Genomic DNA, 16,542 nt, shown 5'->3' on the forward strand with positions numbered 1-16,542 from the left:
AGAAGAAGGCAAATCGAATGAAAAAATAGGCAGACAAAGAATGGAGACCCCTAGAGTTCAATGTGGGGGATATGGTGATGGTCAAGCTAACTCGAGGGCAATTTTTTTGGCTGAGGGATTGAGATCCCAGATTGATAAGAAAGTATGAAGAACCAATGCCGATCATCGCCAAAGTAGGGAAGGCATCATAAAAGGTGGTTACCCTAGGATGGATGAGAGTGCACCCAGTATTCCATGTCAGCAACCTCAAGCCATACTACGCAGACAAGGAGGATCCAGCGCGCAACAATCCAGCAAGAGCCGAAGTCAAAATCAAGCTGCTGAAGACAACAAAGGAAGTTTAGGAGATCCTTACAGAAAGAACTAGACACGTGCATCGACAGTCAGTATGAGAGTACCTCATCAAATAGAAGGGGCTAGAAGAAGAAGAAACCAACTGGGAAAAGGAAGTCAACTTGGAACCCTACAAGCAGCAGATCGAGGAGTTCAAAGTAGCTAAGTCGTCGAGGGCATCGATAGAATGAGTGGGGGAGGATGTAAGAGTCATACATACCTCCACATTTTGACTGTAAATACCAGGCCAAGTTCATCTAGGGTCATTAGTCAAGCCCATGGTCATTTGCTTAGATTTCTAGCTTTTGTTATACGAAATAGTCCCATTATGATTCCTTGCATGTTTTGACGTATATTCCTGTTAGGATTAAAATGACTCGATAAGCTCTTTAAAGTGGGGTAGCTAGTCGGCGAGTTATTGGACTAGACCACTAGCATAGGTGAGAACTTATAGTAGGATGCTTGTAAACCTATCTGTTGTTCTCTCCATCGTGACCAAATAAAACGAACGCATTTCCATTCAATTTTATTGTTGCCTTGTTTGCTTACCATTTTTCTAATGATTGTGATTACATGCTTTATTGCTTGTTTGGTACTTGCACAATACTAATATCATGTGGGTTATTTGCTTGTCAGGAACATTAACAGTTGGCTTACTACCTGCGAATGGTGAGTAAGCACCACACGGTCCCATTGCACACCTAGAACGGTGGGACCGTGACATTGAGTCTGTTAAAATTTTGATAGAAAATTAAAAGGGGATCAACAATGTAAGATTTTAATTAGTTTAAGGTGGTTAGAAAAAATTTTAATTTTTCAGGATGCAAAAAAAAAAAAAAAAAAAAAAGAATAATTGACATATAACCTGAATAATTTTTTTGAAAATATTAAATCCTAGCCTTCCACGTAATGAAATATTGTTTTTTTTTTCAGCCAAAATATATATATATATATATATTGCTACTTTTTTTAAAAAAATAAAATAAAACTAAAAGATGGCTTGGTAATTTGGTATTTTTTTATTAAAAAATAGTTTTATAAGTAAATGCTCAAACGCGTTTTAAAATTTTGAATAATTTTTTTTATATAATATAATTCCAATTAATTTCATGTAAGATTAGAGAACGGAACCCACAAAGAGCATTTTATTAATTTGTGTTTCATTTATTGTTACACCTTTGAAAGTTAGAAAACATCTTACATTAGAAAAATTACCATTAAAGAAAATATGTGCTAGTACCAGCATATGATCATTTTGTCTTGTTGGATGTTCTAGTTGCTTCCTTATCCAGTCACCATTATCCAGTTATGATTTTGGGAGTTCTAAAAGTTCTATATGTTTATGTATATATATATTTTTTTATTAAAGTCATATATATAATAATGTCTAAATAAAGATAAATGAATTTAATTATTTAAAATTGTTTATTACATGTAATAGATTTAACATAACATTTAATTTAACTAGATGATAACCTTATTTATTCTTAATTTAAAAATTGAGAACATCCTAACTTGAATAGAATATATATATATATATATATATATATGAAAATGTTATGCAACAATCATTAACAACTATTAAATCATGCAGATCTAACGATAGTAAATAATTGCTGTCGCTCATCGTATAGTAACCAACTTTGTTTATTTTCTCTTTCTATATATATTATATATATTTGGCTATTTGTATTCATAGGTTTAACTCATTAATAAAACCACTTAGTCAATAATAGGATTCAAACTTCCACATAAAAATCTCCTTACTCTCATGTTCTAACCCAAAAAATAATAATAATAATAATAATAATACTAAAATCATTAACTAGTCTAATAAGTTATTTATTAAATATATTTGTATCGATTGATTTATATTTAATTATATTTATTTTTTAAAAAATTAATTTATCTATATATAAATTATATTAATATATTATTTAATTAAATAATAATATATTTATATTTAATAAATAAGTTAGTGACTGTAGTATTGATTTTGTTATTGTAATTGGAAAATTTTAGAAGAATTTATGAACAAATATGAGAGAGAAGGCGTTGTTAGCTTATTATGAAAAACAGTTTTAAATATTTACAAATTACAAATAATTTTTGATAGTATCATTGAATTTTTATTTTTTTACATAAAAATAATGATATATTTTAGAATACAATTTTTTGGGGGAAAAAAATAATAATTAGGAGAGAGAGAGAGAGTAATAATTGGGCCAGAAAACAAAACACAGGGATTGGACTAGAGTTGACGGAGGCCATTAGATGGTAAAAAAATAAAAATAATAATAATAATAATAATAATCAGTAAGTAGATGACGTGGAAAGTCAAAGAGTCAGAGAGCGAATAATAAAAATCCAAAAGCAAAAGAATATTGGGGGTAGCCAACCACTACCCGCTGCTCTTAACATTTTCCACGCACCTTCCTAATTTCTTCTGTTTTCTTTCGTATTGTCGTCTTCGCCATTTTCTTTCCTCTTCTTCTTCTTTTTCTCAGCTCCAAACTTTTTCATGAACTCTTACTACCACTAGTTTCTCTCTCTGTTTCTTTCTCATGGCGTCCCAAATCGAAGATGGTACTCTCTCTCTCTCTCTTTTTTTCTGTTTCTGTTAGTTTGATTTGATAGATTACCTTTTTAGCTTCCTGTTGGATCAATCATGTTTGCCTGCAACTCAAATTTACTGTTTGCCTTATCGGAAATTACTTTCCTTGAAAAGAAAATAAAGGGATTCTTTCTTGGAACTGTTTAGCTACCTCCCTTTTAGTTTCTATTTGTTTTCCTTCAAAAAAAAAAAATGTATAAATAAGCACTTGAAAACCGATGAAAATGAAAATGAAATAGAACTAGAGCTGCTTTTTCTTTTTCCTTTTCTTTTTTTTTTTTCTGTATTTTCCTGGGAAAATTCTTTTTCATCTGAACAAAATTCGTTGTGTGATTGAATCTCTGAAACTGTAGGAGGTGAGAGGGACATAGAGAAGGGTTTGTTGACTCCACCACCACCACCATCGCCACAAGGTCAAAGCCCCCATGCCGAACCGCCATCGCCATCGCCATCGCCTTCACCATCGCCGTCATCGACAGCTTCGGCACCGGCCCTGGTGCTGTCGAACTCCGGCAAGCGGATCGATCAGGCCGGGAAGAAGAAATACGTGAAGCAAGTGACCGGCAGGCACAACGACACCGAGCTTCACCTGGCTGCTCAGCGAGGTGATCTGACCGCCGTGAAGCAGATTCTCGATGACATCGATTCGCAGATTGTGGGGACTCTCAGTGGCGCCGACCGCGATGCAGAGGTGGCCGAGGTCCGAGCTGCGGTGGTTAACGAGGTGAACGAGCTCGGAGAGACCGCCCTTTTCACTGCTGCGGATAAAGGGCATATTGATGTGGTTAAGGAATTGCTAAAGTATTCCAACAAAGAGGCACTGACGAAGAAAAACCGATCTATGTTCGACCCGCTTCACATCGCTGCAACTCAGGGTCATCATGGTATTGTTTCTTTTTTTTTTTCTTCTCTTTTTTCTTCAAGCTTTTTTGTCTGCTTATTGGATTTAGAAGTGTTAATCATTTTCAGTAATGATTATTGTATTCAGATTGGAACTGTGTTGCTTTGAATATTGGGGATGTTAAAGAACTAAAATAAATACATTGTTTGTCTTGAGATTGCTAATCTTTAGGATTTCAAGGAATGTTTAATATGGAATTTTAGTTGTTCTTTGAACTCCTATATTTTCTTACTAACCACACAGAGAGAATAGAGGATCATTGCTAGCTTTTTTTAATGTTTTTGAGTGTTTTGGAGTACAGGATAGATTGTTGGGGAATTAGGATCATGGTGATGGTATGATTAGTTACATTATTTCCTTTGCAAGGTACACATTTTTCAAGAAAATTTTAATGTTTAACTTCATAATAAGGCTATCCTTTATCTCAAGCTCTGTGGTGTGCTTGCTTATAGATATTGAAGGGTTAAGTTCATGAGGTATAGATATTAGTTATGGTTTTCCATCTTTAAAGAAAAAGCTATACTAAGCATATATCATACAATTATCTAAAAAATTTCTATCTCATGTCACTGAACAAATTATAATTTTGATGGGGAAGGCATCTATATTATCATGAACAAAAAAAGTGGGAGAAAGAGGTTTTTCAATTACAATAGGTAACCTTGTAATTGTACATTCATATTCCATGTTGCCTGTCTCCATTTTCAGAGCAATGATTCCCTCTCCCCCCTCCCCCCCCCCCCCCCCCCCCCCCCCGGCCGGGTCTGCTTGAGTGTTTATGGTTTATTGCCATCAGAATGCTGTTTCTTCTGGTAGTTGTGTGATTTGTGCTCTAAATCAATCATCTTCTACTTAAAAGTAGGTCTGTATACTCAAAATGGTTGTTTGTCGCAGCAATTGTCCAGGTGCTACTAGATCATGACCCTGGGCTAAGCAAAACCATTGGCCCATCAAATGCAACCCCACTTATATCTGCAGCTACAAGAGGGCACACAGCTGTTGTAAATGAACTATTGGCAAAGGATTGTAGCTTGTTGGAGATTTCTAGATCAAATGGGAAAAATGCATTGCATTTAGCTGCAAGACAGGGGCATGTAGAGATTGTAAAAGCGTTGCTGAGTAAGGATTCACAATTGGCCCGAAGGACTGACAAGAAAGGGCAAACTGCATTGCATATGGCTGTTAAAGGGCAGAGCTGTGAAGTGGTGAAATTGCTTCTTGATGCAGATGCTGCTATTGTGATGCTTCCAGATAAATTTGGTAACACAGCATTACATGTAGCAACCAGGAAAAAGCGAGCTGAGGTACTCATGTTTGATTGATCCCCCAGATTTGAATATACTTCAATCTTGCTGTTGTGTGAAAATGAGATAAGCAAATGTGCATTTACCATAACTCGGTAGTTGTTTGCCTAATATGTGGCACTGTCATACATGCATGCACACAACCCCCACTGCCACTAACCTGCCTTCCCAATTCCCTTCTTTCCAATGTTAACTTATTCCCTCCTTTGCATGCATCATATTCTTAAATAGAATGCCTTAAGTATTCAATTATCTCGATGACGATAATAGAATTATTTATCAGTGTACTGACAGTGAACCTTTTTTTTTTCTGCAGATAGTGAGTGAGTTGTTACACCTTCCAGACACTAATGTGAATGCACTGACCAGAGACCACAAAACGGCTTTTGACATTGCTGAAGGACTTCCTCTTTCTGAAGAATCTTCAGAAATAATGGCGTGTCTTTCACACTATGGTGCTGTCAGAGCTAATGAACTGAACCAACCAAGGGATGAACTGAGGAAAACTGTTACGCAGATCAAAAAAGATGTTCATACACAGCTTGAACAAACTAGGAAAACAAACAAAAATGTTCATAACATTTCCAAAGAGCTGAGGAAGCTCCACCGTGAGGGAATCAACAATGCAACAAACTCGGTTACTGTGGTGGCTGTGCTATTCGCAACAGTTGCCTTTGCAGCTATCTTCACGGTGCCTGGTGGTGATAATGATGACGGGACGGCTGTGATGGTCAAGAGTCCTCCTTTCAAAATCTTTTTTATCTTTAATGCTGTTGCACTTTTTACATCTTTGGCTGTTGTGGTTGTTCAAATTACATTGGTTAGAGGTGAGACGAAGGCAGAGAAAAGGGTAGTGGAGGTAATCAATAAATTGATGTGGCTGGCTTCGGTATGTACATCAGTGGCATTTATGGCCTCCTCTTACATAGTAGTGGGCAAGCATCATCAGTGGGCTGCGATTCTGATTACAGTTGTGGGAGGAGTGATAATGGCTGCAGTTCTTGGCACCATGACTTATTATGTTGTAAGGTCAAAGAGGATCCGGAGCATGAGGAAGAAGGATAAGCATCCTAGGAGAAGCGGTTCAAATTCATGGCATCAATCTGACTTCTCCAATTCAGAAATCGATAGGATATATGCCCTATGATGCGTGTACTGTATATTTATTGGAAATTTGCAGGACTGGTAGAGACTAGAAAAATGAATGTTGAACAAATGAAAAGAAGTTATAAGGTATTCCTTCAGGAATAGTCCTGGAGTTAAATAAGACTAATACATTTGTGAGCCCCTGCGCATTTGCACTCATTTTTGGTGCCCAAAATATCCTTGATAGTGGTTTTAGTGTGCGATTATTGGATTCAGATGTTTTACAAGTATTGATATATGGATTTAATTAAAGCTAAATATGTTACCAAACCTCTCTGTAGGGTGCATCCGACCTAGGGTTTGGTCTCTTTATTATCTAGTCTTGGTAACATCTTTCACATGGTGAACCAAGTTGATTTTCATGTTATTGCTCAGATGTCTAAAATGCTAGGCCTAAAATTTTATTGTTTTAAGAAAGTCCAAAATTATGCTTTTGCACCACAGACTTCCATTTTCGGCTTTACCACTCAAAAGTGCTTTAATATTTCTTAGTGAAGTGTACCTACTAACTTTCAAAAGATTTACATCTTTTTCAAATTCTGCAAAAGAGAGAAAAAGATTATGCATTGAAAAACAATGAACTATATTTTGTAAATTTTTATCATTTTAATTATTTGCAAAGTAATGGAAAAACAATGAACTATATTTTGTAAATTTTTATCATTCTAATGCATCTAGGAATGTTTTTTTTTGTATTTCTTAAGAAAATGAAGCTAGAAAACATCTTTTTAAAATAATCTTTTTTTTGTTCTTTTATTTATTTATTTATTTATTTTTGTTTTCATTACTTTATAATCTTATATTATTGGGTAATGTGTATTATTAAATAAGAAATGATCACAGGTGTTATATATATATATATATATATAATACATATATTTCTTCTATTATTATTAAAATATTAAAATAAAAATAACTTTGTCTCTATATTTTAAGAATTTCAATTAAGAAAATGTATTCAGATTTTGTATTTTAGCCAATTAGCTGTTTAAGTTTAAAGAATCCAAATAAATAAAGACGGTGCGTTTTGATTCTCAGATGTTAGAGCCTGAAAACGCTTCGTTTCAGTGCTTTTCCCTCTCTTCCTCCTTTCGAGCTCGCCTGAGAAAATGGTTCGAATCCACGCGAAGCACGGCCAAACCTCTGATCAAATTCAGTTCCTCTACGACTGCGCTAGTTCTTCACGGATTGACGAAATTGCTCTCGAACTCACACGAATTTCCAATCTTCAAGCCAAGATTCAAGCCCTCGTTCTTGAGCTTGAACCTCTTCTGCTACCCTTCCATGGTGACGCTAATGGTATTTTATTTTCTTTTTTTTTTTTTCTTTTTTTTTTTTGGACTTTGGAACCTCTTTCACTCGCTTGTTTTTGCTCTCAAGCAGCACTTCCTCTTGTGAGAGCTTTATCCGAAGCCAATTCCTATGCTTCCAAGGTAAACCCAAATGCCTTGGTTTTTTTGGTGAATTAGAACACATCATTTTGAAATTCTTGGGTATCTCATTGCAGGACCAGGTGGTTTACAATAAACCCTTGTCTTATTATGCTCTAAGAGATCACGTACAGTGCATAGCGAAGGAACTCTCGACAGTTTCTCCATTGCTTGGCTTTTCGGATTTGGATCAGTTTCGAAGAATTCTAACAGGTTTCTTCAATACCCATCTTCTACTTTTTTTATTTTTTTATTTTTTTTTTCTCCTTTTTTCATATATTTGTTTGGAAAATGTAATTTTTAGCAACCCTTATTGTAAATATAGTACTTTATCATGTTTCATGGATTGTAGAATTTGATATTTGTAGTTCTTATTTTGTTACAATATGGTAGTTTGGAATTGAATGCCACCATTGAAAAATTTTCAGGCTCAGAGGTACTGAAAGAGGATACAATCCAGCTCTTGTGGGCGGGAAAGGTTTTGGACAGGGGTAAAAGACTAAGTGATTACATTGGAGAAAATGAGAAAACCAAGGCACTCTTTTATCATCTGTGACAATGATTTAATTTCTGGTTTTTTCATGGTGAGAATTGTATTATTTGTCGATTCTAAGAAAATCTTTTTTGGCGGACAGATTGTGATGAAGCTACAGACACCAGATTCATCTCCTGCATAAACAGAAGTACAATGGTAAAGTTTAAGATATATCGTTTTCTGTAAAAATTTGTGTTAACTATGTTTTTCAGAAGATAGGATGTTAATGAATTAAAGCACTCCTTACTTTCAAACAAGTTACAAATCTATGGTGCGCTTGTTTTCATTTTAGCATTTGGAAATGTTTCGAGTTGTTTTGCTCATTTGTGATACATTTTAGTGGATGCGAATGCTTCTCTTAGAATTTTGTTTCCGAGGGTATTAAGTGTTTGATAATGGTGAACTAGTATGGGATCCAAGATATGTGTACATAGGAACAAATTTAGAAGTCTATGTTGGTGTAAATGTTAAACTGGTGTGTTACAATTATCTTGGAAAGGAATTTGCTATTATTTGTTTGGAGTTTTGGATATTCTGTATATCTATATATAAATACACTGCCCTGTTTTCATGTGTATGTGGAGTTTCATATTAGAGGGACAACCCAAAATCAAAACCTTTCCAAAGCCTTAAACCGATCATTGGAAAAGGCTGCAGTCCTTGCCTGTTCATATGGTTTTCCCAAACTTTTCCTTTTTTTTTGGTTTTATCCTTCCATTTTTTTTATTATTATTATTTTTTGTTTTGTCTATTTGATTGAGTTAAAATCATTGATATTCGACAGTTCAGTGATAAAACCATTATTTCTTCAATTTCTTTATCCTCAATATTATATATATATATATATATATATATATATATATATATATATATATACACGGAAATTCTATGGTAAGGACGGTCCGCATGAGGACCGCAGTATTAGTGACGGCTGGAGCCTCGTTGGATTTATCTTGCTTATCAAATTAGAATGGAACAAATTATCCAACAAGAAAAACTTAATTCTTTATATAGCAGATTTTAAACTTGATATCACATTAAACAATATTTGCTTGTAAATTTACCATCTATGTGGCGATTGGCTTTGAATTATAACATTTTGAAAAACCTGAGCAGATTCTAATCACTTATTAATATAATATAGTGTCATTGTAATGTACTGAAGTTCGAGGTATGTCTTACAGGATAATACTACACAAACCAACGGTACAATTTCTTGGAACTTCGATTTACAGAGACTATCAATTTAAATGAGTATATATTTATTTCAAATTTCACCTTAATTCTTCAATAAACTAGCTGCAGCAGCTGGCAGGTGTTAGACTATTAGAACCTGGCCTTGCTTGACCTTTCTACTGTGGTCCCGTGGAATGCAGGAACATAATATCCTTATAACAAGTAATGCTAAAGGCAACCATTTTATTTATCAACTCATTTGTCTTAAATAAAATATAAAATAAAAATAAAAAATTTGAGAAACACTTTAATATGTATTAGGTTAAAAGCAATATAAAAATAACCAAAAATAATATAAAAACTAGATTCCATAACTGAACTAAATGCACTTTCAAATGATAATTAGAGTAAAAAATCCAATATAAAACAAGTAAAATTTTGTATCATTAGTTATCACTTGCTAAGTAAAATTGGCATACAAGTTGATGTTGTAATATTATTGCCTAACCACGAGCAAATTTCAAGGAGCACGGTCCACTAATCACATCATATAGATCGTGTGTGTATATATTTATATATATATATGGATTCCACACAGATTTATGAGAGAGGACTTATGGTTTTAAAATTTTATTTTATTTTATTTTTTTGTTTAATCACCAACTCGATTGATTTTAGCGGTAAAATTATTGTTTCTTTGAAGACTATTTGTTTTTATTGTCTAATCACGAAATCAAATGATTCTAATGCCAAAATTATTATTTTCTGGACAAATGATTTGTGCCACTTGGGATCACTTGAACCAACTTGAACTGAACCCAAAGCCAAATCTATTATTTCATCCAATAAACGATCTCTGCGACTCCAAATCAACTGAACCAGCTCGAATTGAATCCAACCTAACCCAAATCACTATAGCCGAATCTTCATGGCCCTTCCTAGAACTAGAGGAGAAGAATAATGATTTTATATATGCTATATATAAAATTGTGAAATGATAACAAGTAAAATATATCCACTAATGATATATAGAGAAAATCATGATATTTTGTCATTATTTATGATATCTGTAAGGCCAAATGACATCATTGAAAATAATGAGTTTTTTTTTTTTTTTTTTCCCATGCCATTTTGAAACACATCAAAATCTAATTAGCAATTAAGACTAATTAGTAGCAGGGAAGTATGCAAAGCCCTACCTAGTCTTTCTTTTTCTCTTATTGAAGTCCATCCATGGGTTGGGTGGGGAAAAAGGTTTTCTTGGTAAATGCTTTATCTCTATCTATTATACCACTTTAGTGCTTAACAACATCAAATTAGCCTTTCATCACTTCTTTCTTTGCCTTTAATCCTGTCAAATTTCCAGCTGACATGCTCACTTAGTTTAAGGTTTAGTACCCCCACTAGGATAATTAAACAAATAAAAGGAACAAAGAGTGACCAAAAAGGCTGTTTTTTCTGCACTTTAAAGAAAATCCCATTTATATACTTTAATTTGTTATCAACTAGTTTCCTTTTTTCCCAGTTGAGTAGTGTATTTTGCACTGGGTATCCCATGGCGAGGAGCTAGCATGCCATGCTTCCATGGCTTTTCAACAATTTTTCAACTTTTTATATGAGATTAATAAAAATATCCTATTTTGCTCATGATCCAAGATCATCCTTTAATGCTAATACACATATTCATAATATATAATACATATATATAAGGAGGAAGTGTCTCTTAGTTGCTTGAGAGAGGCAGATATGTGGGCTTTGCAAATGGGTCATGATTAAACTTGTTATGGGATGATTGGCTAAAGAATAATTATAGTGATATTTGCCTAATCTATGTTACTTTCCTATCTTCGCTGCATTGGGGAAACACTGTCGGGTTTATTGGAAAATTCAAGGCTTGAAGGATATGTTTAATAGTAGGTAAAGTCATAAAATATAGTCAGACAATTTCTCATGGGAAGCAAAATAAAATTCTTTTTTTTTTTCTCTCATCATTTGGGGACAAAATGAAACTTGTTTCCCTTTATGGTTTTGTGAGTGCTTAAAATTCCCTTTATAGTTTTGTGAGTGCTTAAAATATCTTCACTATATATATATATATATATATATATATATATATATATATATATATATATATATATATATTTATTTATTTATAGTTACACAAACCACAGACCCTTCCTTTGATCTCTTTCTTTGATCTTTTTAATTTCCTTCTTGTGATGGAAAATGGTCGTCTATGGTAAATTCTTCTGTGGAAGTCATTCTTTATTTAAAATGTTCGATTCAAAAGGAACTCTAGTTTTCGTAAAATAAACTATATTATATATATATATATATATATATTGTTAAAAAGAGAACTCAAAAGGAAAAAGAAAAGTAGTAAATATTTGTAAACAGGACCCACATCATTTTAAGAGAGAATGGTAAAGCCTAGGTGTTTGGGAATTGATTGTAAAGCTAGACGTATATGTAGAATCCTTTCCAGGGTGTATATATGTATATATATATATATATATGTTATACACATAGTACATAATATATACATATATCGATTTTTTCAGGTGCAATTTAGATTCTGAATGGTAGAGTTGTAGTACACCTGAACGTATAAAATTGATGAAAATGCTGTTCTTCCTAGGTAGGCTACATCATTCAAGGTTAAAGTTGTATATTCAAGAATCTTATACGTTTTTTTTTTTGTTTTTTCCTGATGTACTACTTTTACTTGCTGCAATTACCTAACATTGATGGCATATTTGGATACGATCCTCAAATAAGATATTTTGGGCAACTTGAACTCTTGAGCAATTATGGGAAAAAAGAAAACGAATTTTGCATCATTCATTAGTAATCATGAACTGAACAAACCAAATTATTTCTGATAGAGACTGACTGGGAATCTTCAAATGGGCAAGAGTAGGCAATAAAATGAATATGCTCATATACAGTAATATTTTATTGGGGATGTCAGGCATTTTATAATACTAAGTAATTTATAAATTATGTTATTATGGATTACGTGTAGTCGAATATCAGTTAGGCGATATAAGATATGTAGAATAAAATTTCACCCCATATATATAATTATATATATAATCATTCTTAAATTAAGATTAAAAAATATATTAGTAAATTATGAGTATATTGAATACTAAAACTCTATCCTCTAGGAGGATAAATAGATTGAGATAGTTTTCTATCAAAACAGTTTTCACCTACGAATTCCTTTATGTTGATAATCTTGATAAGAATCTTCTAATTTATTTTTGACAACAACTTTATTCATTACCAATTTACCAATCATTATAGCTTTTAGAGACAAACTCATTGGCATCTTCTCAGACTTTAGTAGAATGTTTTGCATTGCTTTTGATGGTGTAAGACTGGAACTCACAGTTTCCTAATTCTTGCATTGCTCAAAACATATAAAACATTTTTTGTTTTTTAAATCAATTTACAAAAAAGATGAAAAAGAAAGAAACCATTCATAACGAAGTCAAAACTCAAAAAAGTTTGTACTTTTCCCCATCCCTTTGTTTTTCCTCTTCTCTTTTATCTTTCATCCCCTGCAAACGTCTGGTCTTTCTTGATCCTCACAAACTCCAAGTCTGGAACTTGAAAATGATAAATACCCAACTTCACTTACAGTCTTTCTTGAACGGAAAAGCTGCTGAGACTCTTTGCAATGTGCAATTGCTCCTTGGATTGGACTCTCAATCTCAGAATTTGCACTGCTACATCTCTTGAGAAACTGCAGTTCATGAACCCCAAGAGAGTTGTTATTATAAGAACATGAAGATGAAGTGGATGATCCAGAAGATGATGACGATGATGAAGATGATGAAGATTTGTTCGTCGAATGTCGTTTGATGGACACCGAAAATGATCTCCTATGTCGACCAACACCATCCTCATTCATTTTCTCCTTGTTGAAGCTCCTCGTGACAGAACTACTTGATGTGGCTGTTTGATATTTCTCATTCTGAATTTGTCCCAATGGGTTTTTCTCAATACCCTTTAGATATTTACTCGAACAATCTTTTGTAGGTTTCGACAATGATCCTTCATTAGTAGCCACCGGTGCAGTGCTGGACTCGTTGGAACAACCAGACTTACCAAACCAAGATTTGAGATAAGCCCTTGAAGCCTTGAGCTTAGAACCAAGTGCAGAATGCTTGAGCTTTTTGGTCCAAGATTTCTTGGGATTATTATCATCGATGAAGGAACTCAATTCTGCGGAATAATTGTACTCATACATATACTCTTCTGGATTGAGTTCTCTGCTAACTCTACAAGATTCAGAGGGTGAAATGTTGCAGGACTCAAATGGAGTACTACTAGTTGGAGTTGTAGCAGTGTTAGTGGCTAATGGGGTGCTATAGAATTCTTCAAAAGTAGTGTTGTTGTCTAATTTTCTGATATGATCATAATTGGGAGAGATATTAGTATTTTGGAGTAGTTTTTCGACCATTTGAAGTCGAGGAGGGAGATGAAGAGGAAGAAGCTTTCCTTTGTAGAAAAGCTCATCAGCAGGAGAAGTTGTTGGCTCTCTTTCTAAAGAAGTGGAAGACATTTGGAACTCAAACTCTCTTGGGTTTTGGTGTGGAGAGCTTCTTGAATGGCAGAGGAAAGTGGAGAAGGAGCTCACTTCCATGTCTATGTAGTCATCTTCAGCATGATCATATGGTGATAGATAGTCTAAGGCCATTGTTGTTCTATTTCTGAACTCTCTCTCTTTCTCTCTCTCTCTCTCTCCCTCTAGTTTGGTATGAAGTTTTAGAAGAAACTGAGGCTTTGTGAGATTATTAGAAAGGGGTGCATGCTTTTATAAGGATGGATGATGGGAATCTGAATTTTTTTTGGAAATATTGGGAATTTTAAAAATATAAAATTTACAAATATTATTGGAATTTTTATTTTATTTTATTTTATTTATTTATTTTGTGGTTGCTTTGTCATTGCAGTTCTTATTTATCTAATGATATTTAATATATTCTGCTCTCACCCTCTCTCCTTTAGTCTCACTCGAAAAAGTTGTACAAAAGGAGAGAGAGAGAGAGAGAGAGAGAGAGACAGAGGGGGGGGAATTGGTGTGGGCCTCAGGTTTCTTTGGCAAACAATTCAGCTGTAGCATCATCTACACTTCTTTTAATAGTTAGGAACTTATTCCGAATGCATGATAAGAAACTACATTAACAGGAAAAGGTGGAAAAAAATGTGATCATGACCTGTAAATTAATTTGGTTGAGTATTACTCAGCTTAGGCTTATTGCTAATTTTTTTTATTTTTTATTTTTTTTTGGTGAATTAGGTTTATTGCTAGTATGGATTTATATTATATGGTATTCCAAATGAATGGTTTCTAAGTCTAGGATTTGACCGGATTTAGAATAGTACAATTCAATACAGGTCATTTCTGCATTTTAAACATAAGTTGTTTGCTACTAAAACTGTGTTTGGGGTTCAAATTAATGGCAGCAAATATATAAAAATATATATCTATACTGTGTGAGTATTTACTGACATACATACAAATAAAACTATACATAAATAATATATAAAATATTTGATTAGAAGTAAAGAGAGAGAAAGTCCCATTCCACTCCAAAGCCTACTTTTATTAGGTGAATTAAAAAAAGTCATGAAATAGACCGCATGCACAAGAAAATTAATAGATATATGTGGAGAATCTCTCTCAAACCTCACCAGTCACCACCCTTTTCAGCCAAATTTCAAAACTGGGAACCAACTCATATCTTAAATCCTGGCTTTTCTGCACCTCACAATTTCACATTATCTCTCTCTCTCTCTCTCTCTACCAATTAATAAAAACAAACTTAGAAAAAAAAAAAAAAAAAAAAAAACGCTTCTCTTACTCAATAGAATAATGTTTGGAGCTAAAGAGTCACTTTCTACTTAACTTGATTTTTCTTTCTTTACGTTTTTCTTTCACTGGATTCCTGGTGTTTTTTTTTTTTTTTTTTATCTTTTTAACTTCCTTTCTATTAGAAAAATCCCACATCTTTTTTCTTTTCTCTTTTTTTTTTTTTTTTTTTTTTTTTTTTTAATGACTATCACCCTTATATGAAAATTGGTATAAACAAGTGAATCTTTTATTCTGTTTCATCTCTTCTTATTATTTAACAGTCTTAAGTATCACAGTTGATGTTTATTTAATTTATTTAATTGCTTTTCAGTTTTTTTTTTTTTAAATGAAAAGATTTTTTTAGAGAGAGAGAGAGAGAGAGAGGGTTGTTGACATAACAGAAGCAACACATGAATCCGACAATTTGTGGTGGAGAAGGGAAAATTCCGGATGGAATGCCTGCCAAGCTCGAGACCACTGTTTGTCTTCTCCTTTTAACACACACTCCAAGTTTAAATTCTCCTTTTTTCTTTTTTCTTTATTTTTTTTCTTTCTTATCTTTTAATTTTTAACCAATATAATAAAATTCCATGGGGGATTCCCTTTTCCCAAAATCCAAACAGTTTCTTTCTATCTTTTCTATGTCCATGCGAAACATAAGAAAACACATTCCTTACTATCTACAACTTTCTTTTTCACGTAAAGTCATTTTAGTCTTCTTTTGCTACGTACAGAGCATCCTCATCCTCATGTGCATTGTTTGTGCTCAAACCTACTTACCCTATTCTATATTTATGGATAATGCTTACCAATACAACCTAGCACATGGAATTCATACGAGTTTATCCAATGAATTATATTAATATGATTCAATGATTTTTGCTATAAAAGTGTTTTATCTCTCTGTATTGGATTGAAGCTGCAATTGGAGAATCATTTTTTGGCAGAGACTTCAAACAGAAAAACACAATAAAAGGTCTAATATTTATTTTACAGTGGACCATGACTTTCCCAATATCTCTAAAATCCAACATGACCAAACTTTAGACTTGAACTGTCCTATTTATAATTTGATGGGATAGAACATTGAAAATGCACAATTATGTTAAGTCTCACATCACCATTACATGGGCCACTCAGACATTGGCTTAAACATAACGCGCAACATTCTTTCACACCAAAAAAAAAAAAAAAAAAAAAAAAAAAGTATAAGCAAAAGATAGCCATAAATGTATCG

At 33.3% G+C, this 16,542-nt stretch overlaps 3 protein-coding genes across 4 annotated transcripts; 2 read left to right on the plus strand and 1 right to left on the minus strand.

The window, feature by feature from the left end:
* Positions 1-2,730: 2,730 nt before the first annotated feature.
* On the plus strand, positions 2,731-6,439 carry LOC107403892 (ankyrin repeat-containing protein ITN1). Its single transcript, XM_016010802.4, has 4 exons — positions 2,731-2,919; positions 3,301-3,831; positions 4,743-5,152; positions 5,469-6,439. The coding sequence occupies exons 1-4, from the start codon at positions 2,898-2,900 to the stop codon at positions 6,297-6,299; spliced, it is 1,794 nt and encodes a 597-aa protein (XP_015866288.2). The 5' UTR covers positions 2,731-2,897; the 3' UTR covers positions 6,300-6,439.
* Positions 6,440-7,296: 857 nt separating this feature from the next.
* Positions 7,297-8,785, plus strand: LOC107413582 (uncharacterized). Of its 2 annotated transcripts, none has more exons than XM_048469768.2 (5): positions 7,297-7,597; positions 7,682-7,731; positions 7,806-7,941; positions 8,157-8,219; positions 8,364-8,785. In XM_048469768.2, the coding sequence occupies exons 1-5, from the start codon at positions 7,408-7,410 to the stop codon at positions 8,447-8,449; spliced, it is 525 nt and encodes a 174-aa protein (XP_048325725.1). In that variant the 5' UTR covers positions 7,297-7,407; the 3' UTR covers positions 8,450-8,785. The 2 variants fall into 2 exon arrangements, with proteins under 2 accessions (XP_048325725.1, XP_048325724.1); XM_048469767.2 differs by having other exon boundaries at positions 7,308-7,597; positions 8,157-8,263.
* A 3,956-nt stretch (positions 8,786-12,741) lies between these two features.
* Positions 12,742-14,273, minus strand: LOC107413571 (probable membrane-associated kinase regulator 4). The gene has a single exon (XM_016021556.4). The coding sequence runs from the start codon at positions 14,145-14,147 to the stop codon at positions 12,999-13,001; it is 1,149 nt and encodes a 382-aa protein (XP_015877042.3). The 5' UTR covers positions 14,148-14,273; the 3' UTR covers positions 12,742-12,998.
* Positions 14,274-16,542: the final 2,269 nt, after the last annotated feature.

This window comes from Ziziphus jujuba, chromosome 8 (genome assembly GCF_031755915.1).
Source record: "Ziziphus jujuba cultivar Dongzao chromosome 8, ASM3175591v1".
NCBI lineage: Eukaryota > Viridiplantae > Streptophyta > Magnoliopsida > Rosales > Rhamnaceae > Ziziphus > Ziziphus jujuba.